General features: G+C 37.6%; 1 protein-coding gene and 1 pseudogene across 1 annotated transcript; both read left to right on the top strand.

Annotated features, from left to right (window-relative positions):
* The first annotated feature begins 7,044 nt into the window (after positions 1-7,044).
* Positions 7,045-7,714, top strand: LOC123905315 (annotated as a pseudogene).
* Positions 7,715-17,482: 9,768 nt separating this feature from the next.
* Positions 17,483-27,725, top strand: LOC123905314. Its single transcript, XM_045954923.1, has 2 exons — positions 17,483-18,124; positions 27,651-27,725. Exons 1-2 carry the CDS (start codon positions 17,483-17,485, stop codon positions 27,723-27,725), a joined length of 717 nt encoding a protein of 238 aa, XP_045810879.1.

Raw genomic sequence — 27,725 nt, 5'->3', positions numbered from 1 at the left:
ACTGGTTAGACCGGTTCAACCACTATTGAACCGTTTATATGAACCGTTCATATAATTTTCGTATCTGATAGCTAATAAACAAATTATCAGTAACAGAATAACAAATACTTAGACATAAATTGACAAATTAACAAAATTTAGTTTTAAAGTGCATGATGTTCATAACAAAATTTAGAAAATAAACTTTAAATTGGTAAACAAAGCAACAAATTACTAAAATTGGTTCATAATAATTATTCTACTTCACAGGTGATAAACAAACTAACAAAATAGAAACTTTAAAAACCTAAAACAAACAAAACACAAATTAGAAACTACTGTAATATAAGAAAAAAAAATCCCTTTTCAAATATAAATCGGTCAACAAAATAAAAGAATTGGGTGTCAAGATAATATAAGCCAATTTGTCATATAATATAAGCCAAAAGAGTGATAGAAACCATTTGTCAAGATTTTCCTTTCTCCCAAACTTCTCTCTCACGTGTCCCTCTCCCTCACCACTTACCACTCACCTTTAATTCAACCAATTAAATCACATACAAGGACAAGAAAAAGAGAAAAAATCAGTAACCTTCCCTATTCTTTCTCTCTTCCACGAGACAACAACAACAACACTCCAAATCACCTCTTCTCTCAACCATTCACATTACATGCAAAGTTAAGAAAAATGAATTGAAGCTAATTCCTTTCTCTCTTCTCTCTCTCTCGTGCTGCTATCAACAAAACAACAACTTGACCCAACTCTCTTCCTTTAGTTCATGCCAACAACATCATCATCTCATAAGCTTTCAATTTTTACCCAAAACCCATACGCAATTGGAATTCAAGAAGAAAAAAACCCTTTTCAAAAGATTCCGAACCGGCCGGTTTTTTCAAACCGCCCCCGGTTCACCGGTTCGAACGGTTCCGGGCAGTTCGTACCGGTTTCAAGCGGTTTTTTTCCGATTCTGCAGACTACCGGTTCTCAGCACTAGCCCGGACCACTGCTGTGTCCGGTTCCCGGTTGAACCGGCCGGTCCGGTCCGGTTCTTAAAACATTGATAATAATTGAAATTCTCTTTTATAATTATAGTTGACTTTTTTTTACACTATAATTATAGTTGAATTGGTGTGTAGAATACATGCATATTGGCAAATTATTGTTATTGTTATTATTATTATTATTTTAAAAAAAATTACAATATGTCAAAAAAAAGATGCAAAAAAAAAAAATCCAAACCTATACCAACGGACAAATTCGTGGATAAACCGGTTTACAGTAGTTTGTAATGTCCATAGGTATAGCTCTCAGGTTAGTTCAACAAAAAAAAAACGTTGTAGCTATAGGCTATAGCGATGACAAATTTGCCGTGGGTACAGCGAGATAAAGTAGACGAAATGTTCGTGGGTATAGATTGTATAGCCTATACCCAAGGATTTTGGACCTTTACCAACAGAATTTCTCCGTAGCTATATGTCAAGTTTCTTGTAGTGAAACAATCAATGAAAAAGGCATTTTTGTCTAAATAGAAAAGATGCGCATTACTATGTTTTTAAATGAGTGTAAATTAGCAAACCCTGTATATATATATATATAGGGGCATATCAAGTGAGAGGAATGTTTTATTATGAGAGATGAGAATAACAAATATATACCATTGGATATAAAAGAACATTCTGATTAAATTTTAACTTTAATTAATAATTAAGATTCAATGCACGCTATAATGTTTCACTTCCTAGACACCTAATTTATTGTACCCACTCATAACCATTCAATGATTTTGCACAGTTTTTTTTTTTTTTTAAACAAATAGCTAGCTAAATGTTTCGTTCCAATATTCATATTGATTTAGTTGTTTTGCCAAGTTTTACCCTCAAAAAAAGGCTGTGCCAATTTTAATTCAATGGAGGATTGATTTCGATTTTTTATTTGTTATTATTAAAAATAACAAGATTGATTTTGATTTTGTTTTTGTTGGTCCTGTGTGCATAGATGACGAGATTCTCATATGTTTTTTCTAGCAATGGCATTAGAGCATACACAATGTAGAAATCCAATTTTGGGTACCTAAGTGGATCCTGCGTGTACACATCACTTATTTATAATTTTTATAATAATAGTACCTAATAAGCACTCAATCTCTTCAACCCAGCACCTCTTAAAAAATTCTAAACGGATCCCACAAATAACTCCACATCTCATCAATAACTCTACATCTTTATAAATTGGTCCCACGAATCCTAATAGGTACTATGAGAAAGAGTGCTTATTTGAGAAGTGATACCTATTTAGTACTAAAATGTGTTGTGCTCTCATGATAGTATCTAATAAGTACCATGAGTACCTAATAAGTACTACACCATTGAAGATGGTCTTAAAACTTAAAAGGTATCCGTATAAAATGGACCCATGAAAAGATTGGTCCAAAATGGACCACTCCTTTTCACCGTCAGATTATAAACATCAAATCTAAGCTTATTTACCAACTCTATCTTCTTCAGCTCTCGGATCCAGGACCCCGGATCAGGGGGTGCAAACTATTTTTTTTATAAGAAAATGAATTAAACTATTAAATAAAATGAGGCAAACTAACTCCTCTTACATCATCTTCTAGAAGAAGTTTCAAAGCAAAAGGAGAAACATAAAAAAATTGCAATTAAAATCTAAAGAAGAGTGCCCGAAATTTGCTAACAAGGTGCATATTATTTAATCTTAATAAATAAAAATATGCAAATGTTAATATGCCTCCTAATCACATATTAAAAAACTAAATAAAGAAATATTATTCTAAAACTTCAATTTCTTAAAAAGTCTTAAAAAATATTCAATACAAAATTTGATCGGTCCTCGACTCAATTAATACTCTAATCATTGAGTTATTGATCCATCCAGTGAATTACTAATTGAAATATACATTAAAAAAAGCATTTATAAAACACATATTGACTGTCAAATAAATATAAGGCTTAAATGCAGTTTTGCCCACCCTGTTTTGATTAAATCGGAATTTTACCCCTCCTGTTTTAAAACGCGGACTTTTACCCCCCCAATTTTATAATTTTTTGGATTTTGCCCCCCCCCCCCTAAAATTCTGCTTTCGAGTAACAACTTCAAAGCTTCGCACACAACTCAATTTGGATCAATAATTCACCAAATGGATATCGAAATGACCGTAATAGAGTTATCTTTCCACAGAATCAAACCCCACTAAATTTGGAGTTACAAAGAGAGATTAATTACCGTTTTAGCGAAGGTATGTGCCCCAAAATTCTGCAAAAATCTGCTTTCGAGTCACAACTTCAAAGTTTCTCACATAACTCAATTCGAATCAATAATTCACCAAACAGATACCGAAATGTCCATAATCGAGTTAGCATTCCACAGAATCAAACCCCACCAAATTTGGAGTTACAAAGAGAGATTAATTACAGTTTTAGTGAAGGTCTGTCCAATTACTAATTTTGCAAAAATTTACTTATGACCTTCAAATTCAACATCGTCTACCAAAGACATCGTAACTCCAAATTTGAAGAAATTTAAATGAAAACAAGGGTAATTTCGTTAGCTTTCCGAACATGTAAATACTATTGAAAAATGAGCTACAGGGTGAGAGACATTACAAAAATATCAGCAGTAGTAGTTCCATACAATAATTGATTTGGACAGACCTTCACTAAAATGATAATAAATCTCTCTCTGTAACTCCAAATTTAGTGGAGTTTGATTATGTGGAAATATAACTCGATTACGGTCATTTAGATATCTGTTTGATGAATTATGGATCCAAATGGAATTCTGTGCAAAGTTTTGAAGTTGTGACTCGAAAGCAGATTTTGTGCAGAATTTTTGGGAGACATACCTTCACTAAAACGGTAATTAATCTCTCTTTATAACTCCAAATTTAGTGGGGTTTGATTCTGTGGAAAGATAACTCGATTATGGTCATTTCGATATCCATTTGGTGAATTATTGATCCAAATTGAGTTGTGTGCGAAGCTTTGAATTTGTTACTCGAAAGCAGAATTTTAGGGGGGGCAAAATCCAAAAAATTATAAAACAGGGGGGTAAAAGTCCGCGTTTTAAAACAGGGGGGGTAAAATTACGATTTAATCAAAACAGGGCGGCAAAACTGCATTTAAGCCTAAATATAATCTATACAAATTTAATAATAATAGAAATAATAATATATTTTTATTTTTATAGATGAAAGTCATGTGATCATTTATTTACTATGATTTAGAAGACACATACATAAATTTGTATCCGAAAAAAGAAAATAGTGGACTAAATAATATAGTGGACTTTTATTATATAAAAAAACTCAATTAAAAACTAGGTCATTGAGGTAATGCAGTAAAGCCCAAATTATGTATTCAAACCCTAAATTGAAGATACAAACATTTGTTACATGTTGTGGCCGCTACTTTTGTCTAAAAGCTTACTTCTTTTACATTCTGCTTTCTTTCTGCATATCATGCTGCAGTTTTCTTCTTCTATTTTTTTTTCTCTACATTGCAAATGCATCTTTATGTTTCATTTCTTCTTTCTCATATTTTTCCCCTTGAATCTCTTGGGTGAGGGTGTGCAAAAACAGAATTTCAGAGGGTGTAAAGTGCAAAAAATACAAGATACTATGTATAATTTTTAAAAGTTCAGGTTGTGCAGATGCACACCCTCACTTCAACATAGATCCGCCCCATCAAACTCATATGTACACAAGCAATGTCTTCACTCTTCAAAAACTTGTTGGATTTCAAAATTACAAAACAAAAACCACTTATTACCAAGAGTTTAGAAGTCTTAAATTAACTAATCAAATGAAAAACCAAATTAGATGAAATAATATTGAAAAACAAATAGCATACGCATTTAATTTTTAAACATACGTGTGATGTTATTAGTGACTATGGTGTTTGGATTCAAGTGACAAACTCAAGGCTGCACAGCTCAAGAGGGTTGTTTCTCTATTTCATGTGGCTATTTTGTTTTTGTTTTGGCTTACATGTTTGGTAATGGTGATTTTATTTGGGCTTTGAGGTTTGTCATTATAATTAAAAAATAAAAGATGGAACTTGCTTCAGTCTTACAAATGGTGTTTTCATCATTTCATGACATTGAGATGATGCGGCAGCAGCAGTGGCGGAGCCAGAAATGGTATTAAGCCCGGACACAATTTTAACCACAAATGCACAAATATTTATTGATTTAAAGTTTTCGGATCGATCGGACGGTTTTAAACTAATAATATATATTATTTATATACTGAAATTATAATAAAAGTAATGAATTTTAAGAATTTTATCTAAATATTTGATTCATAATAATTACATAAGTAAAAGTCATAAACTCCCCACAATCCTACATATAAAAGAAAGTAGAATTACAACATATTTTACATATTTGAGATTAACACAAAAGAATAATATTTTTTTTACATTTAATGGTGTATATTTGTTCCTCTCATCTCTTCTCATAATAAAAAACACTTGATATGCCCCATATATATATAGGAGGGATCAAATTACACCGGTGTAACGTTTAAGTAATGTTACACCGTCAATAACGCTTTAACGAATACAAATTTTACAAAATCCACCGTTGGATTGAAAGCTTATATCGTATAGATCATCCATGTTAAATTTTACAAAAATCTAAAATCGTTTGATATGTTATTGAGACCGATGAAAATTAATGCTTTATGCATTTTTATTGAATACCGTTAATCTTGATCTATCTAAAAAACATATCAAACGATTTTAGATTTTTATACAATTCAACATAGATGATTTATATGATATAACCTTTCAATCCAACAGTGGATTTTGTAAAATTTGTATTTGTTAAAGCGTTATTGAGCGGTGTAACATTACTTAAATGTTACACCGGTGTAATTTGATCCCTCCCCATATATATAAATGAAAATTTTGGGATGGGTCGCAACCTTGTTTGGCCCATATCCAGCTCCGTCGCTGTACATATTCATCTTGAGTTATTATTGATCTGAGTGTTGGATTACTAACGTTCTTACAGGTACTCGGCGCCGGTTCCGAGATTTTGGAGGCCCAAACAAATAACAAATGAATCTCTAATAAAAAATATAATTTTTTTTTTACGCAAAATATATATATATATATATATATTTGAAAAAAAACATCATTTATTTAAATTGCAAATGGTATTAAAAACATTAAAAATAATCATTTATCCATGTAACTAACATAAAAAAAAGTCATATTCTGCATCGTTGAAATTGAACCGATAAATAAAAAATTAAGAGATAATTAATAAAGAAAATTAACATTTACACAACAAATAAAATAAATAATAAAATGCCCAAATGTTCAATGGATTCAATTCCCCACAACTTTTCTTTAATTTTTTAATAAAGAGGCTCTTAAAATAAATAAAAAATAAACAAATCCTTACCAATTATTTTGTAAAAGGAAAAAAAAACAAAAAAAAAAAAACAAAAAACTTATCTCAGAAAAACTACTTAGAACACATTGAAGTATTGAACTCACCACCACATGATACTGAAACCTTAGAACACATTCACAAGACCAATAAACCAATTGTCATTTTATTAACTATGTTGTCAGAAAAACTACTTAAGCAATAGTTTAAATATTGGGCTTAAAAAAACGAGGCCCCATTGTTTTGGAAGCCCTAAGCTGCGGGCCTGGATGCCCCGACCCAAAACCGGGCCTCGAAGTACTCTTTCCCGTTGTGCCTAAAGCTCACAACCACTACCATAATACATCTTATTTTATTGGAGGAACCATCTAATTTCAATACATGGTGAATATACTACATAAATTCTTCTCATGGCGAGGGCACATTTAATTAGCATTTCGTATAAATTAAATATGGCCCATAAAATGTCTACTTAGTAGCCCAGTGACGTGATCTCCATATATACTCATCACTTCATTCATCTTCCTTCAATTTCTCCTCCTCCTATTTCGTTCACCTTTCTCACCTCCCTTTTCTCTTGGCTTTATTATTTTTTTTTTATATAAAAAAAAAAAAAAAACTTTTCAATCTCATTATTCATCAACAATATGTCCAAAAGTGGTGGTATCAATATCCATGGCAAGAATCTGGAAGAATCATCAACAACAACAACCATTCCAGTAGCGGCTACACTTAGCCGCTACGAATCACAAAAGAGAAGAGACCGGAACACTTTTGGTCAATACTTGAACAACATGAGACCACCAGTTCCACTTTCTCAATGCAACTCCAACCATGTTTTGGATTTCCTTCGTTACTTAGACCAGTTTGGAAAAACTAAGGTTCATTTACAAGGTTGTATGTTTTATGGACAACCTGAACCACCTGCACCTTGTACTTGTCCTCTTAAACAAGCTTGGGGAAGCTTAGATGCTCTAATTGGAAGATTAAGGGCTGCTTATGAAGAAAATGGTGGGTCCCCTGATACTAATCCTTTTGCTAGTGGTTCTATTCGGGTTTACCTTAGAGAAGTCAGAGAGTGTCAAACTAAGGCTAGAGCCTAGAGGTATACCTTACAAGAAGAAAAAGAAAGTCACGAATGTTGAAGGCAAAGGAAATGATGAATCCAGCTCCACTACTATTCACTTCTCTTGAGTATTCTTCTTGCTAATTTATGGTAATATTAATTCATTTTGATATTATCAATTTTTTTTTTTTCCTTTCACCATTAGTTTGACCTGATTCAGAGTCGGTTCTGGCATCAAGTGGTTTCAACCCCTCCCGATGTGATATTATCAATTTTATTGCTTGTCTTTGCTTGCTTAATTTACTTTGGAAGATTAACTCATTGTGGTTAATTAGCATCAGTTAATGGATAATATAATCTTTTTTTGGTATTACATATCTAGATGTTTTAGTTTAGTTATGTTTATATAATCATTATGATTATAACCAGAGCAATTTATGGAAATATTAAGTTAACGAGTGCCCCGAGGTACTCTTTAAGACCTTATATTAAATTTTTTTTATAGAATTTTTATGAAAAATAAAAAGTTTCTTTAAATGGAATGCTTAAAGAGTATTCCGGAGGATATATATATATATATATATATATATATATATATATAAAGAGATACAAGATTGTATATACTTATCATATACTCCTTTCGGTCCTTTTTATAAGAAACACTTTGAAAAAAACACACGAACCAAGGAAGCTAATTTTCTCATTAATAATTCTAGAGTTTTTATATTGTATTTGATGGAAATTTAGCAAGTGTACTAAATGCCGTCAAGTAGTATAAAAATTGTTCTTTCCACAGGGATTGTTGTAATTCAAACACAAGTTGAATACATACTTAAACACATAAATTTAAATGTAAAAAGGGGGGGGGGAATTTGTTTGGTTCAAGTTTGATCATAAACTGACAAAATAACTTAGGTTTTAAATCAAATGAAGAAAAGCGATTGATCCTTTTGGTTCATCTAATTACTACTTCCCTTGGTAATTTCATGTATGATTACAAATTTACTCAATTTAGTTTCACGATTAGATTAAATCAAAAATGATTATGCCCAATGTCTTGGTAACATAATCCTCTCCCTTGATCATCGATTCCTAATGTCTTAGGTAATCTATGATCAATTGAGGATTACAAACTTTAATCTATAAAATCTCAATTAACAATCTGAAATGTCTTAAGTGAAAGTTAATCGATCAATTATTCCTAGATCGATGATTCATTCCTATTGTCATAGTAAAATAAATCATTGAATTCATCATATAAGTAGCTAATTCATATAAAGCATTAAGCATAAGGAATAATCAAAGAAACTAACTTCGTAATTCATATATCAATTCAAATGAGAATCACATGGTTCAAGAGAAATAGAAATCAGAATCCCCTAAGGACCAATCATGGGAATTTAGTTACACATAGTATAAGAAAACATTACAATCAAAGAAATGAGAGAAAGCATGTTTACAAAATGATCTTGATGTGTTTCCACACTTCAATCCTTGCCTCTGGGCTCCTAGATCTTCAAAAGTTGTTCAATTTGATGTTTCCAATGTCAATTTTTCGATCCACTATCTCAGATCTGCGTTTTCCTTTTATAACCGGAGTCAATAAATGAGAATTTCGCCTCAGGCACGAGCATTTTCGCCCCAGGCACAGAATTTTCGCTTGAGGCGCCAACATTTTCGCCCCAGGCGAACAGGCAAACAGAGAGGTACTTTTTCTGTGAAATTTTCGCCTGAGGCACAGGATTTTTTCGCCTCAGGCGAACAAGCAAACAGAGAGGTGCTTTTCAACTGGGAATTTTCGCCTGAGGCACCAACATTTTCGCCCGGGGCGAAAAAAGCAGAATATTAGCTATTTTCTTCATTCTTCAGCTACTTTCATCCTTTGCAAATATCTTCAAACTAATGCATTATTCTTCCATGAAATGAGTTACAATTCTTCTAAAAAGACTTGAAATTGGTCTTATTTTCATGTAATGACGCATGTCATCACAACCCCAAACTTATTTCATTCCTTGTCCTCGAGGAATATCTGAAAACCTGATTCTTTTTTTTTTCTTCTTTTCAGCTTTCGAATGCACTATACTCCAACTCCTTTATTGTCTTCTTGAACCTGCAAAACACAAAACAAAAACAAAGAAAAACATTGTTTAGTGAATAAAACCTTGGGTTGCCTCCCAAGCAGCGCTCTTTTAACGCCAATAGCTTGACGGTCCATGACTTCAAATTAGGGAGGATATTTCAGACTTGTTTCACCCCAACTCCTCTTTTGCTCTTTCTTCAACCGAGAATTATTCTGATCAACAAGCAATGATTTCACTATTATTGGACGGCGAATGAACTTTATCTACTTATTCCTCCCTTTCTTTCTTTTCTTCTTTCGTGCTCCTTTTGGACCTTCCTTAGAATCATCCACACTCTTTTTCCTAAAACTCATCATGATGGTTTCAACTAGCTTCGTCACTTCTTTCTTTACTAAACATTCCAATGGAGGGATAACAATTTTACAAGCACCCACACCCGGATTGACTTCTTCCTCCTTATACACCTTGTGCAACCAAAAGGCAGGGATTATACCATTTAAATTCCAAGCCGAAGTGTCATAATCCTTCTCCAATTCTTTAACAAGGTCATCTTCTTCCAAAGGAGTAAGCAAGCTACTAAGTATGACTGGTTGCTTTGAATCTTCTCCCAAGAATACATACTTCCAATTAGGAGGAAGTTCTTGCAACCCCGGAGGACTTGGCTCAAACTCTTCATCCACTAGCAATGTCTCCTCCACTTTTAGCGTTTCCGCTACTTGGCACTCATCCAATTGTTGAAGAAAAAGTTCAATTTCATGATCGCCTTGCAAGTTTCATTCCTTGGGTTGTCTTTTGTAGAAGCTTCAAAGCCATTATTTTGAGTAGCCGAGAATTGTCTTGACAATTGACCCATTTGATTTTCAAGGTTTTTAATCGAAGCTTCATGATTCTTGTTAGCAATATCTTGGTTAGCTTTCATTTGGTCTTGGCTAATCTTCATTGCTTCAAAATTTCCTTGAGTCACCTTGATAAATTGAGAAAGAGTATCTTCCAGTTGAGACGGTTTCCTTTGTTGAGAACTTTGTGAAGATGATTGTTGTTGAGATTGAGAAGAGCCTTGATTTCCTCCCCAACCAAAGTTTGGATGATCTCTCCAACTCGGATTATAAGTGTTCGAATACGGGTCATGATTTGGATTGCTCCTCTTGAAATTAGCTAAATATTTAGCTTCCTCCGAACCTTCAGAAAAACATTCACCATTGGCATGGCCTTGCCCACAAAAATCACACTTCAAATCTTGAGCTGCCCTTACTTGCATTTGGGAATTGGAAGAGTTGGTGAAATGTTTCAACATAGCCGCCATTTGAGAATTCATCAAAGTGGATTGTGCTAGAAGAGCAGTTTGTGTATCAAGCTCTAGCATACCACCCTTTTTCTTTGCACCTCTGTCATTTTGAACTCTATACTCATTCTGGGACATATTTTCAACTAGCTCTCTAGCTTCATTCTCATTTTTATTCTTCAAAGAACCACCTGCCGATGCATCCAAAAACATCCTGGTTTGAGGCCTCAATCCTTGAGTAAAGTGCTGCATTTGAGCATGACTATCAATACCATGCTTTGGACATTTCTTCAAACTCAGCTTAAATCTTTCCCATGCATCATACAATGTTTCAGAGTCACCTTGCTCGAAGCTTGTTATGTCTTGCCTTCTCTCAAGGTACTTATGGATGGGAAAGTATCTTTCTAAGAATTTTACCTCCAGTTCTTGCCAAGTGTTGATGGTATTTGGTGGTATAGTGTCCAACCAATCTTTGGCTCTTCCAGTTAGAGAATACTTGAAAAGCCTTAACCTCTTTGCAGATTCTGAAACACCAGGAGGGTCGGTATAGTCACATGCCTCATAGAACTTTTGTAGATGAAGGTTGGGGCATTGTGACTCCGAACCTGAAAATTGGTCTTCCTTGAGTGCACTTAACACATAATTTTTAATCTCAAATGAAACTGGGTTTCTCGGTTGAAATCCCAAGTTGGCCAATTCTCCATTGTTTCTCTGACCGTAATCACCTAATGTTCTCAAAGGAGGCGGTGGATCAGCAGCCATGATGTCGATGTTGGCTTCGTTGTCCGAATGTTCTGGACTAGAAACCTCTTCTTCACTGATGTTTTGTGCAATATTGGCTGACCGAGTAGCTGCACGAGCTAACCGGGCTGCTTTTCTGTTTGCTCTAGCGGTTTTCTCGATCTCAGGATCAAATAAGAGTTCTCTGGCGACCTTCCTACCTTGCATAAACAACAGACAATACCTTAAGAGGCAACTGCACTAAACAATAGTGAAAATAAAATTTAAATTAAAACTTATTTTTGTAGATTTTCTTTTATATAAACAAACAAAACTTAAAAATAATGAACTAAATATGTCCAGTTGCCTTGTTGAATCAATCAACAATCCCCGGCAACGGCGCCAAAAACTTGATGAATAATTTGCAAGTGTACTAAATGCCGTCAAGTAGTATAAAAATCGTTCTTTCCACAGGGATTGTTGTAATTCAAACACAAGTTGAATACATACTTAAACACATAAATTTAAATGTAAAAAGGGGGGGGAAATTTGTTTGGTTCAAGTTTGATCATAAACTGACAAAATAACTTAGGTTTTAAATCAAATGAAGAAAAGCGATTGATCCTTTTGGTTCATCTAATTACTACTTCCCTTGGTAATTTCATGTATGATTACAAATTTACTCAATTTAGTTTCACGATTAGATTAAATCAAAAATGATTATGTCCAATGTCTTGGTAACATAATCCTCTCCCTTGATCATTGATTCCTAATGTCTTAGGTAATCTATGATCAATTGAGGATTACAAACTTTAATCTATAAAATCTCAATTAACAATCCGAAATGTCTTAAGTGAAAGTTAATCGATCAATTATTCCTAGATCGATGATTCATTCCTATTGTCATAGTAAAATAAATCATTGAATTCATCATATAAGTAGCTAATTCATATAAAGCATTAAGCATAAGGAATAATCAAAGAAACTAACTTCGTAATTCATATATCAATTCAAATGAGAATCACATGGTTCAAGAGAAATAGAAATCAGAATCCCCTAAGGACCAATCATGGGAATTTAGTTACACATAGTATAAGAAAACATTACAATCAAAGAAATGAGAGAAAGCATGTTTACAAAATGATCTTGATGTGTTTCCACACTTCAATCCTTGCCTCTGGGCTCCTAGATCTTCAAAAGTTGTTCAATTTGATGTTTCCAATGTCAATTTTTCGATCCACTATCTCAGATCTGCGTTTTCCTTTTATAACCGGAGTCAATAAATGAGAATTTCGTCTCAGGCACGAGCATTTTCGCCCCAGGCACAGAATTTTCGCCTAAGGCGCCAACATTTTCGCCCCAGGCGAACAGGCAAACAGAGAGGTACTTTTTCTAGTGAAATTTTCGCCTGAGGCACAGGATTTTTCGCCTCAGGCGAACAAGCAAACAGAGAGGTGCTTTTCAACTGGGAATTTTTATAACACCCCGAACTAACTACCCTTAAAAACGTGATCTTAAAAACTTTTTAAAGATAAGTAGCCGGAGCGCTACGGAAAAACATTTTCAAAAACGATCGTGCACATGACACGAAACGTCGCAGCGGAAAACATAACATAAAGGATTTTCAAAGCAATGAACAAAATAGTTCAAAAGATAATTCATTAACATAAAACATAAGTTAAGATGTTCGCATCGATATACGACGGAATACAAACGATCCCCGACTCGATGTTACAACATACCAGAGCACTAATATACATCACAACCAAACTAACTTAACAAAACTATACAAAGGTAGCCTACACTAGCTCCTCACCAAAAGTGCTCCACACAAAAACGATCTACAGCTAAAGCTCGATCGAAACCTCGACCTGAATACCTGAACCCCCAAAGGTCCAGCACATAACAAATAGGTAGAGAGTTAGTAAACATAATCACATACATACGAATATAGAAACGCACCTATATTCAACCTATCACATATTACTAACTCACACACATGCTTCCATAAGCAACACACCAGATAACACATACTCACAAATACACAACCAGATAGTTTCGCGTCGTTTCGGACCACACAAAGAACTCACATAACACATAACACATAATTGCACATTTACTCAAATGCGACTAATGCCAAACATTCAATGTCATGCCAACCTAGACACGACTAATGCATGTGGTACCATCTTCTTTATCAAGGAACTTACCATTGATATCCTTCTTTATTGGACAAGTCCAATATCCTTCTTTATCAGACGAGTCTGATATCCCTAAATAATGCATGAATTTATGAATGCCATGCATTTACCAAACATATGATAATCACTTAGCACGAAGCTACTGCTCACTACATGGATAACATAATCCATTAAACTTCTTTATCAGACAAACTGATATTCTTCTTTATCGGACAACCCGATATACAAAAATACATATACTTCTTTGACATTTTATATAAATGCCATTACACAACACAATTATTAAACATATAATAATTCCAAACCAAAACGAAACCAAATACATGGATACACACACTTTACAAACATTAACAAAATTGCTGTCACAGAGCTGTTCGCTGAGCGAATCCGTAGCGAACCCGTAGCGAACACGTAGCGAACACGTTCGCTGTAGCGAACAGGTAGCGAACTACATCAGAGGGTTACAGGTACATGGCGAACATGTAGCGAACACGTAGCGAACTTATTCGCTAAGCGAATCCGTAGCGAATCCGTAGCGAACTTATTCGCTAAGCGAATCCGTAGCGAATCCGTAGCGAACTACACCAGAAAATATCTGTTCTTGAGTTTCTAAGGCGGTTTAACATTGATTCCACTCAAAAATACATCTAAACATGTTATAAATGCATAACAAGTGATCAATCATGTATATACCATACATATATACATGAATCAACAATCAAAAACACCAAAACACATCACACATACAAAATCATGTCAATTTCTTGCAAAATAAGCAAAGTTGCATAAACATGCAAAACCATCATCAAACATAAACATATTCCCTCCTAGATGTTCATTAAGCATACTAAGATGAAAAGACATGTTTATGATAAAGAAACTTCACCCAAAACCCCAAAGAAATTGGATGAGAGAGTTTAGGAATGGAGGCTAGACACCTCCCCTCTCTTGGATCACCCAAGCTTATGCTTAACCACTCTCACCTTAGATTGAAAGATGATTCTTGGCCTCTAAATCTCTTCTCCTTGCTTGTGTTCTTCTTCTTGCTCTCCTAGGGTTCTTGCTTTGCTTCTAAGCTTACAAACCTCACTTCTCATGAAAAATGAATTGTGAAACTATTCATGGCTTTGACTTGGTTACTTATACTACTCTCCAATTCTCTTGGTTCAAGCCCAACTTGCCTAAGCCCACTAAGCTTCTATCACACGCCCAAGCCCACTAACACGACAAAGGTTTCGCTCACAAACTTATGTTCGCGATAAATAATCATAGGTCGCGTAAATAAATATTTAACACTAACCCAAAATATATGCAAATATATAAAATATCGATTTACTGAAAATCGGGTCATTACAATTTTCGCCTGAGGCACAGGAATTTTCGCCTCAGGCACAAAATTTTCGCCTGAGGCACCAACATTTTCGCCCGGGGCGAAAAAAGCAGAATATTAGCTATTTTCTTCATTCTTCAGCTACTTTCATCCTTTGCAAATATCTTCAAACTAATGCATTATTCTTCCATGAAATGAGTTACAATTCTTCAAAAAAGACCTGAAATTGGTCTTATTTTCATGTAATGACTCATGTCATCATATTCCAAAAGTAACCTTGGACTAACATGAGGAATATATCTCTCTAATTAATGCTAGTGCATTGGAATGAAGTATTTGATTTCATTTAATAAGGGTACAAATAGAATTGTGAATTTAAGAAAGAATAAATTTAAAGAGTGTTTCTTATAAAAATGACCAAATAAAATTTCCAAAGTGTTCCTTATAAAAAGGACCGGAGGGAGTACTTGTATAATAATTATTATAAATTATCGGACTCAAGTGATTGACGATATTCATTTAAGACGGATCGTTTAAAAGAATTTAAATTTAATTTTTAAGATAAATAATTTTTTATCAAACTTTACTTCGAGTTTCAAATTTCAATCTCTTCCTCTAAGAAACAAAAATTACATAAAAATAATAATAATCATAATAACACTTACTAGTGCAATTTTTATTTTATACTATTCATTTATATACACCGACAGGCGACAGACATCAGAATCATTTCAAAATAACAAAAGAAAGACATCAAAACTATAAGTTGAAATGATTAATTGTAGTCAATATTAAAGGGGAATTATATTTGGTATCAAGAGTTTTGCTGTATAAGTGAAATTTATTTATGATCTATGGACTGGGCAATGGGCTTAAAAGCAAAATCAAACTAGCCCAATTAATATGAGAAAGGAAACAGGCCCAAAACAATTAAATCCTAAACGTCCATTTGGCGACATAAGGTCTGGGCGAGGTAGGCAATGACGGATAACGCCCATAAGACGGATTTACCCACGATAACAAAATATCTTCATCCTTCCCTGCCTTGGCGATTAACTTGGGAATGAAGAAAACAACTCCTTGAAACTGCCTTGGCTTGGAGACCAAGGTTTTTATTCCTACTTTCACGCTGCATCACCGGAAAAGGCGCTGAAGACCGGATTTGTAGGAACCCTAGCTTGGAGAAGAAGGCTTTAATGGTCTATAAATAGTTTCATATTTTCATCTGTAGAGAGATCGAATTCTGACTTATTAAACTCCCAGGTTGTTGGGATTGAACTGAGTGTAATCACACCATTTAATCAATAATACAAACCCCCTTGTTTTTTACCAGAACATTTTGGCGCCCACCGTGGGGCTGCGGTAAAATCATTTGATCCCAGCCTATCACATCAACTAGACGAAAAATCAAACATCTTCACATGGCTGGAGAACATGGAAACAACGACAACTCTAGCGTTAACACCTTGCAAGCCGCCGTTGTAGAAATACGGCGCTTACAAACTCAGATTGCGGCCATCGAAGCCGAAAGAACTAATGAAAAAGAGAAAGCGAAATTGATTTCGGAGGAGGAGGAGGGAGAGGGCGTCATGGACGTACAGCCTTTAGCACAACACTTGTGGGATTCCCAAGTGGTGGAAACAATCAAGGTTCCTCACCTTCCTACCTTCGACGGAAAGACGGATCCAAGGGAGCACCTGATGGCAATCGGAACACAAACCGCCATAATCAATGCTCCGGAGCATCTAAAGGGCAAGCTACTAGCCGGCACCTTCAAGGATGTCGCCCTACGTTGGTACATGAACCTTCCAAAGAATTCAATTGAGAGTTATGCTGACTTTCATAAAAAATTTATTCACCAGTTCGCTGGATCGAAACACGTGAAAGTCACATCAACCAGTCTTTTCTCCATCCGCCAAAACCATGGCGAGTCATTGCGTAACTTCCTCGCCAGATTTAGCGAAGCCACCATCAAAGTCTCAAATCCAAATCAGGAGATGTTCGTGGCAGCCTTCCACAATGGGCTAAGAGCAGGACATTTCAATGAGTCCTTAGCCCAAAAGCCAGCCTCGTCAATGCAAGAGGTGAACAAGAGGGCGGAGTGTTATATAAAGGGCGAAGAAAGTAACGCCGAGAAAAGACAAAGAGACGTTAAGGAGAAGGAATACGTGGGCCGTGCCACTAGAGCACCCGAACACCCACGACCAAAAACGGGAGGCCACCAAGGGGACCCATGGCAGAGGCATCATGGGAAGCCCTACCGCCAACCGCCCAGAAGAGAATTCAGGAATCATCCCTCCAATGAAGACCTCACGCCATTAAACGCCTCAAAAGTTTACGTTTTAAACGAAATTCTGGCCACTGGTTTGGCAAACCTCCCCCCAAGGAGAACCAGTAACATCCCCATGGGGCTGGACGATAACGCCTGGTGCGCATATCACAGGTGTAGAGGTCACTCCACAGAAAAATGCTTCCGCTTAAGAGATTTAATCGAAGAGCTGATAAAAAGCGGACACCTTCGCAAATTCATTGACGACGCCGCCCAAGGGCGGGTTGTCGTGCCAAAAGTCCCCCGACAGGAGCCACGAGACCCTCCTGGGCCAAATAGAGAGCCTCCCAAGGGGAGAATCTCCGTGAATACAATAGCGGGAGGATTCTCAGGCGGGGGCGAATCAAGCTCAGCAAGGAAAAGGTATGTACGCCGAGCCATCTCGGAAATATACCTCGTAAGTCAACCCCAGCCATTAGACGTACCAGATTTGGCGTTCACTGCAAAGGATGGGTTGGAGGTAGCGCCTCATGACGATGATCCGTTAGTGATACAAGTCCAAATTTTGAACTGCGATGTAAAAAGAGTACTGATAGACTCAGGGAGTTCAGCGGACATTATGTACTGGGAAGCTTTCAAGGCCATGCAATTAGCAGAAGAGCAATTGCAACCATACTCCGGAACCCTGGTTGGGTTCTCTGGCGAACAAGTGGATGTAATGGGCTATGCCTCTCTTCTCACCACATTTGGAGAAGGCAGCAACGCCAAAACTATCAAGGTGCGATACCTGGTAGTGAAAACTCCCTTTACCTCCTATAATATTATTATAGGTAGGCCCGCCTTTAACACCTTGGGGGCGGCCATGTCCACTCTATACCTAGCAATAAAATACCCCCTTGATAATGGGGGAGTAGGGACGGTAAGGGGCGATCAGATTCTCGCCAAGAAATGCTACGAATCTAGCTTAAAGATACGACACCGAACTTCCAGCGCAAGCGGAAAATTCGAAAGAAGACAAGCCGCAATTCCAGGCGGCATAAACATCATAGAGAGCGCAGATATGGATCCGAGGGAGGAATTTCAAGATCTAAGGGTAAGCCCTATAGAAGACCTGGAGCAGGTTCAAATTGGCGATCACCCACACCAGACAACCAGCTTGGGAACAGCGTTGCCCAGCGAGGAGAGGAGACGAATCATCAAAATCTTGAAGGATAACGCTGACCTATTCGCATGGAAGCCTTCAGATATGCCAGGGATTGACGAAGGGGTGATAACACATAAACTTTCAATATCACCCAGCACAAAACCAGTCTCCCAAAGAAAGAGAAAGGTAGGAGAAGAAAGACGAGTCGCTATAGCGGAAGAAGTAGGGAAGTTAAAGGAGGCCAGATTCATCGAAGAAATAAAATACCCCTCATGGTTGGCAAACGTCGTCATGGTGAAAAAGGCCAACGGAAAGTGGAGAATGTGCGTGGACTTCACAGATTTAAACAAGGCATGTCCCAAAGATCCATATCCTCTGCCCAACATAGACAGGTTAATTGATGGCGCCTCGGGGTGCAAGATGCTGAGTTTTATGGACGCCTACTCCGGATACAATCAAATAAAGATGAACCCCTCCGACGCCTGCCATACAGCCTTTATGTCGAATACCTGCAACTATTTTTACAACGTCATGCCTTTTGGATTGAAGAATGCGGGAGCAACATACCAAAGGTTGATGGACAGGGTTTTTGCCGAGCAAATAGGGAAGAACTTAGAGGTATATATCGACGACATGGTAGTAAAAACTTCCGAGGGAAGTCGCCATGATGATGATCTGTTGGACATCATGGGATCAGTAAGAAAGTACAACATGAGACTAAACCCAGCAAAGTGTTCCTTTGGAGTACAAGCCGGAAAATTCTTAGGGTTTATGCTCACCAGTAGAGGAATAGAGGCTAACCCCGAAAAATGCCAAGCCATCATAGACATGAGGAGCCCTACATCCGTGAAAGAAGTACAAACCTTGACAGGCAGAATAGCGGCGCTATCCAGATTTCTATCATGTGCGGGCGAAAAGGGTTTCCACTTCTTCGCATCCCTTAGAAAAAATGAGAGATTCTCCTGGACACCAGAATGTGAAGAAGCCTTCAGACAACTAAAAGAGTTCCTAGCATCACCGCCCATCTTGACACGCCCATTACCAGGTAACACCCTTTACCTATATCTCGCAGTTTCGGATAGAGCTTTGAGTTCAGCGCTAGTTCAGGAAATAGAGGGCGAAGAAAAACCTATATATTTTGTAAGTAGAACCCTAAGGGGAGCAGAAACAAGGTATCAAAGAATAGAGAGGTTATCCCTCGCAGTAGTTGTCACAGCCAGAAAATTAAGGCAGTACTTTCAAGGCCACCAGGTAGTTGTTAGAACAGATTACCCTATCAAGAACGTCCTCCGAAAGCCAGACCTGGCAGGAAGGATGGTAGCGTGGTCCGTTGAACTATCAGAATTTGACATCACCTTCTCACCTAGAGGGGCCATTAAGTCACAAAGACTAGCTGATTTTGTATTGGAAATGTCTACTCCGCCAACAACTGAAAAAACAGCGTCTTGGACACTCTCAGTAGATGGGGCCTCCAATGTGCGGGGAAGTGGAGCCGGAATAGTACTGGAAGGACCAGATGGCGTTATGATAGAACAATCACTACGTTTCGCCTTCAAAGCCAGCAACAACCAAGCGGAATACGAAGCTTTGATAGCAGGAATGAAGCTAGCAAGCGATATGGAGGTAAAAGAGCTAAGGGCCATGAGTGATTCCCAACTGGTAACCAACCAAATATCAGGGAAGTTTCAAACGAAGGAGCCGCAGTTAATCAAATACGTGGAGAAAGTGCAAAACCTAGCTAAACATTTCGATTCGTTCGAATTAGTTCACGTTCCCCGCGAACAAAACATGAGAGCAGATCTATTGTCAAAGCTGGCGAGCACCAAAAAACCAGGAAGCCATAGAACCGTTATCCAAGAGACCATAAAAACTCCCAGCATCAGCGGGGAAGAGGTGATGATGGTAATAGAAGAGGAAGACTGGAGATCGCCCATTATCTGGTACCTCCAAATGGATGAACTCCCGAAAGAAAGGGAAAAGGCCTTTAAATTGAAGAAAATGGCGGCATGGTATTCAATGGTAGGGGATAAGCTATACAAAAGGGGATTTGCGTCCCCCCTCCTTTTATGCGTCAGTACCGAAGAAGCCAAGCGCATCATGTCTGAAGTTCACGAGGGATCGTGTGGTAGTCATATCGGTTCAAGAGCACTAGCAGGAAAGATATTAAGAGCAGGATTTTATTGGCCAGATATACATGATGATACCGCCATGTATGTAAGAAACTGTGACAAATGCCAAAGACACGCCAACCTGCATCACGTTCCGGGGGAGCCGCTAAAGTCAGTATTATCCCCATGGCCCTTTTTCATGTGGGGTGTAGATATCGTTGGTCCATTTCCGGTTGGCTATAAACAAGCGCGATGGATCATCGTCGTCGTGGACTACTTTACAAAATGGATTGAAGCAGAACCGGTATCCAGCATCTCGGCGGAACAGGTAAAAGTCTTCTATTGGAAGAAAATCATCTGCAGATTTGGACTGCCCAAGTATATCGTATCCGACAACGGTACACAGTTCGCCAGCGAAAAGGTCGTAGAGTTCTGTCGAAGCAAAGGAATCAAAAACACCTTTATATCAGTGGAGCATCCACAAGCTAACGGACAAGTAGAGTCAGCAAATAAGGTGATACTAAGAGCCTTAAAAAGGAGGCTAGATAGCAAAGGCGAAGCTTGGGTAGCCCACGTCTCACCCATCCTCTGGTCGTATCACACCACTCCCCAATCCTCGACAGGAGAAGCGCCATTTACAATGGTCTATGGTTCAGACGCGATGATCCCGGTGGAAATAAATCCTCCTAGTTGGCGCAGAGAAACCACGACGCAGGAAGAGAACGACAGAGCTTTGGAAGAGAACCTAGACATGATCGAGGAAAGAAGAGAAAGAGCGCATTTCAGAGAATTCGCCATAAAGCAAAGGGCCGCTAGGCGTTATAATACGAGAGTCAAACAAAGGAGTTTTCAAGAGGGCGATCTAGTGCTGAAAAGACCTATGGGAAAGGATAAAGGAGGAAAGTTCGCGGCAAACTGGGAAGGCCCCTTTCGGGTGCAAGAATCTTTCGAAGGAGGAGCATATCGTCTAGAGACCATGGAAGGAAGAGTCCTCCCCAGGACGTGGAACATAGCAAACTTAAAGTTCTACTACAGCTAATCGCGGGGCATCACGTTACTGGTGGAAGAATAAGTAAAACCATTCTCTTCTTTTAGCAATATTTTTAATGATGTATAAGAACCGTTTTCATAAATGAATAAAAAGACAATGAGACACTCTTTTCCCCTGTTTTAACTGGGGTTTTTATTGAGGCTCATTGAATTTCAAAATTCTAGTAGTTTATATCTTCTTGCATATGTCAAAATATTTGCGTCAACCTGATTAAGTTACGGGCTCTGAATCAACGAAAATGGTTATCTCAAACTTGAGCTCCGAATCTTTATCAAAGATCAACTCAGATGTGAGCGCTGAACCATAAAACAAGGTTGCAAGGCCTTGGCGTTACCTGTAAGTCTTACGAGTTGGGTACGTCAGAAAAAGAAAAATCAAACAGGGTTGCAAGGCCTTGGCGTTACCTGTAAGTCTTACGAGTTGGGTACGTCAGAAAAAGAAAAATCAAACAGGGTTGCAAGGCCTTGGCGTTACCTGTAAGTCTTACGAGTTGGGTACGTCAGAAAAAGAAAAATCAAACAGGGTTGCAAGGCCTTGGTGTTACCTGTAAGTCTTACGAGTTGGGTACGTCAGAAAAAGAAAAATTAAACAAGGTTGCAAGGCCTTGGCGTTACCTGTAAGTCTTACGAGTTGGGTACGTCAGAAAAAGAAAAATTAAACAAGGTTGCAAGGCCTTGGCGTTACCTGTAAGTCTTACGAGTTGGGTACGTCAGAAAAAGGAAAATCAAACAAGGTTGCAAGGCCTTGGCGTTACCTGTAAATCTTACGAGTTGGGTACGTCAGAAAAAGAAAAATCAAACAGGGTTGCAAGGCCTTGGCGTTACCTGTAAGTCTTACGAGTTGGGTACGTCAGAAAAAGAAAAATCAAACAGGGTTGCAAGGCCTTGGCGTTACCTGTAAGTCTTACGAGTTGGGTACGTCAGAAAAAGAAAAATTAAACAAGGTTGCAAGGCCTTGGCGTTACCTGTAAGTCTTACGAGTTGGGTACGTCAGAAAAAGGAAAATCAAACAAGGTTGCAAGGCCTTGGCGTTACCTGTAAATCTTACGAGTTGGGTACGTCAGAAAAAGAAAAATCAAACAGGGTTGCAAGGCCTTGGCGTTACCTGTAAGTCTTACGAGTTGGGTACGTCAGAAAAAGAAAAATTACACAAGGTTGCAAGGCCTTGGCGTTACCTGTAAGTCTTACGAGTTGGGTACGTCAGAAAAAGGAAAATCAAACAAGGTTGCAAGGCCTTGGCGTTACCTGTAAATCTTACGAGTTGGGTACGTCAGAAAAAGAAAAATCAAACAGGGTTGCAAGGCCTTGGCGTTACCTGTAAGTCTTACGAGTTGGGTACGTCAGAAAAAGAAAAATCAAACAGGGTTGCAAGGCCTTGGCGTTACCTGCGCCAAAATGTTCTGGTAAAAAACAAGGGGGTTTGTATTATTTGATAATGATAGAAATACAAAGCTCTCCTTAGAGAAGAAATTGATAAACTTTACAATAATGAAAGAATGGTGGTTTCTCAGAATGAGAGTCCCTTATTCTCTTGAAGAAGATCCTATTTATAGGCAAAACATCTCCCTCTTGTTGCTTGATAACCGCCTTGCTTGTGGAGGAATTCATGGGTAGTGGGTGGTTTCTTCTCCTTCTTCTCCAAGCTTCTTTTCCTTCTTCTCCAAGCTATGGTAGATCATGGAGGTGGTGGTAATCTTTACGTGTCATCATCATGGTGAGAAACATAAGATATTTTGGTGTGAACCTCATGGACTATAATTGATTGGGCTTTTTTGTATTGGGCCTTAACAAATCACACCCTGGTCCATGGCCCAGTACACAGCCCCCCAAGCACGAGGCTTCAGGAAGGCGAAGTGCTTTTGAATGAAGTAACTTGGCGATTATTATGTCTCGGCGTGGTTCTATGTCGCCTATTTGTTGCTGACTCATACTATTTGTTTACTTGTCGCCTTGTCCTCCTTTTGTTGTTGATATTTCTTAGATAATTTGTACGCCCTTCTATGACTTTTGAATATCTTGATGTACGCCATTTGTGGCTTTGAATATTGTTGTCATTGTTTCTTGGCGACTTTGAGCAAGTTGGCGAGTCGCCCTTCCTCTTTTTTCATTGTATTTGCATTTTCAAGCTAGCGTTGTCACCAATCTCGCCTCTTCATCTTTCGCGATTCGTCCCTCCTTGTCTTCTTGAAATCAAATTGAAACTTTGAGGCTAGTAACTTTGTTGGTCTGTACTTCTGCTTCTTCTACTCAACATGAGTTTCTTATTTTCTTTGACACTCTATATTTGAGGATTGTAAGTATTCTGGCGTAATCTGTCTCGCCACTTCTTTGTTGTAGTTGATTTTCGTACTGCCAGGCTTGCACGCCTTATTTTGTAACTTCTTGGCGATTTAAAAAGAATTGGCGCTGCTCGGAGTCGCCCTTCCATTATACTTTGTGTTTGGTGTTGAAAATAATCTCGCCTTTGAAATTTTTAACTTTGTACCTGCAATGTCTTTAGCACTTTAAATATAATTATATATCATTTATGAATAACTTTATACCTGATGCCTTTTGGTGGTTGCAAATGATTTGGCGTTATAATGAATCGCCTTGCTTTGGTTGTGTATAAGCTTTTTCTGGCGGTGTTGATAATCTCGCCTTTCTTCGCTGTATCTTTTTCTGACGCTCCCTACGGGTAACGCCAAGGCATTTCGACCTTGTTTTATTTTCTTTTTCTGACGCCCCCAACTCGTAAGACTTACAGGTAACGCCAAGGCCTTTCAACCTTGTTTTATTTTCTTTTTCTGACGTACCCAACTCGTAAGACTTACAGGTAACGCCGAGGCCTTTCAACCTTGTTTTATTTTCTTTTTCTGACGTACCCAACTCGTAAGACTTACAGGTAACGCCAAGGCCTTTCAACCTTGTTTTATTTTCTTTTTCTGACGTACCCAACTCGTAAGACTTACAGGTAACGCCGAGGCCTTTCAACCTTGTTTTATTTTCTTTTTCTGACGTACCCAACTCGTAAGACTTACAGGTAACGCCGAGGCCTTTCAACCTTGTTTTATTTTCTTTTTCTGACGTACCCAACTCGTAAGACTTACAGGTAACGCCAAGGCCTTTCAACCTTGTTTTATTTTCTTTTTCTGACGTACCCAACTCGTAAGACTTACAGGTAACGCCAAGGCCTTGCAACCTTGTTTAATTTTTCTTTTTCTGACGTACCCAACTCGTAAGACTTACAGGTAACGCCAAGGCCTTTCAACCTTGTTTTATTTTCTTTTTCTGACGTACCCAACTCGTAAGACTTACAGGTAACGCCAAGGCCTGTCAACCTTGTTTTATTTTCTTTTTCTGACGTACCCAACTCGTAAGACTTACAGGTAACGCCAAGGCCTTTCAACCTTATTTTATTTTCTTTTTCTGACGTACCCAACTCGTAAGACTTACAGGTAACGCCAAGGCCTTTCAACCTTGTTTTATTTTCTTTTTCTGACGTACCCAACTCGTAAGACTTACAGGTAACGCCAAGGCCTTGCAACCTTGTTTAATTTTTCTTTTTCTGACGTACCCAACTCGTAAGACTTACAGGTAACGCCAAGACCTTTCAACCTTGTTTTATTTTCTTTTTCTGACGTACCCAACTCGTAAGACTTACAGGTAACGCCAAGGCCTGTCAACCTTGTTTTATTTTCTTTTTCTGACGTACCCAACTCGTAAGACTTACAGGTAACGCCAAGGCCTTTCAACCTTATTTTATTTTCTTTTTCTGACGTACCCAACTCGTAAGACTTACAGGTAACGCCAAGGCCTTTCAACCTTGTTTTATTTTCTTTTTCTGACGTACCCAACTCGTAAGACTTACAGGTAACGCCAAGGCCTTTCAACCTTATTTTATTTTCTTTTTCTGACGTACCCAACTCGTAAGACTTACAGGTAACGCCAAGGCCTTTCAACCTTGTTTTATTTTCTTTTTCTGACGTACCCAACTCGTAAGACTTACAGGTAACGCCAAGGCCTTTCAACCTTGTTTTATTTTCTTTTTCTGACGTACCCAACTCGTAAGACTTACAGGTAACGCCAAGGCCTTTCAACCTTGTTTTATTTTCTTTTTCTGACGTACCCAACTCGTAAGACTTACAGGTAACGCCAAGGCCTTTCAACCTTATTTTATTTTCTTTTTCTGACGTACCCAACTCGTAAGACTTACAGGTAACGCCAAGGCCTTTCAACCTTGTTTTATTTTCTTTTTTATTCAGAGCCCGTAACTTAATCAGGTTGACCTTTATTCTATCACTGGTTAGCCTTTATTGGTCTAGAGACGGCTGGCTTCATTATGGTTCAGAGCCCGCAAGTTAATCATGATTGCTGCAAATAAGCTTTGATACATTAGAGGTTCAACGATAATAATATATGAAGAATAAAACAAACGAAAATGATACCGCCATGGGCGGTTTGTTGCGGTGCTCCTCGTCTAGCAAGAAAACCAATTATGTTTTTGCGAGGCGAGACTGAGTTCCTTTGCAGTAGTTATCGCGGAATATGCTTCAACCTGAAATATTAGTTGGCGACTTCTATCTCGCCGAGTGGCATTAATGACCAATTGCTTGTGTTTTATGATCACTTCTTGAAAAAGTGTTGCTGTCAAAGTACTTTGAACATATGTAAGAAAGACACAAACAACATTATTAAAAATGGAGTTAGAGATAGATAAGTATCCTAACTATAATTGAAAATTCAATATCAGGGTGCGACTTCCAGAATTAGTTCATTCAATAATAACAGGATTATCAAATGAAAAAAGAAAAACAAGCACATCTACACATTCAAAGACATGGTTTTATGTTGCCAAATATAAGTAAACTATCTGCTAATAAAATTGACTCTCAAATATACTTTTCAACATAAAAAGAAAACATAGATACCAAATAACTTCTCTCCAATTATGCCGATTTAGTAAGACACAAAATGATTTTTAATTCAAGATCCAATTCCTGTAATCTTGATTTAATACTTATTCAGATAGTTTGAAATTAGTAAAATGTAACTCACACCTTCTAGATATATTTGATAATAGTCTACTTGTAATAATCAAATGCACAACACTCAAAGCCATCACAAAAAATATGTTACTGTTTATTGCACATAGTTGTATAGGAAATAGTTTTTCGTGAGTTAACTGGTTTATAACTTATTTAGCAGTTTCTTTGTACTTACCAGTAATAACACATACTCTCAGTTCATTTGTAGCAGTTGCTACTGTTATTAAACTCCATTGTGCATGTGCTATAATATTGTAGCAAACTATCAGCGCTTAACACATGGTTAGTAGTATTTCAAACTAATGAAAAAGATTAATCAACTTCTATTTAGATGAGTTGGGTACGTCAGAAAAAGAAAAATTAAACAAGGTTGCAAGGCTTTGGCGTTACCTGTAAGTCTTACGAGTTGGGTATGTCAGAAAAAGGAAAATCAAACAAGGTTGCAAGGCCTTGGCGTTACCTGTAAATCTTACGAGTTGGGTACGTCAGAAAAAGAAAAATCAAACAGGGTTGCAAGGCCTTGGCGTTACCTGTAAATCTTACGAGTTGGGTACGTCAGAAAAAGAAAAATCAAACAAGGTTGCAAGGCTTTGGCGTTACCTGTAAGTCTTACGAGTTGGGTACGTCAGAAAAAGAAAAATCAAACAAGGTTGCAAGGCCTTGGCGTTACCTGTAAGTCTTACGAGTTGGGTACGTCAGAAAAAGAAAAATTAAACAAGGTTGCAAGGCCTTGGCGTTACCTGTAAGTCTTACGAGTTGGGTACGTCAGAAAAAGAAAAATTAAACAAGGTTGCAAGGCCTTGGCGTTACCTGTAAGTCTTACGAGTTGGGTACGTCAGAAAAAGAAACAGCAGAGAAAGGCGAGATTATCAACACCGCCAGAAGAAGCTTATACACAACCAAAGCAGGCGATTCATTATAACGCAAAAAGACAACAGGTATAAAGTTATTTGTATCAATTTACAATTATTATAGAAAGTCGAAGATGTCGCAGGTGCAAGGACAAGTTTCCTAGACGAGAACGACAGAGGGCGTTACCTCACAACGTAA

This window comes from Trifolium pratense, linkage group LG2 (assembly GCF_020283565.1).
Source record: "Trifolium pratense cultivar HEN17-A07 linkage group LG2, ARS_RC_1.1, whole genome shotgun sequence".
NCBI classification, from domain to species: Eukaryota; Viridiplantae; Streptophyta; class Magnoliopsida; order Fabales; family Fabaceae; genus Trifolium; species Trifolium pratense.
Note: the sequence above shows the minus strand (reverse complement) of the source record. Positions and strands in the feature narration are given on the sequence as shown.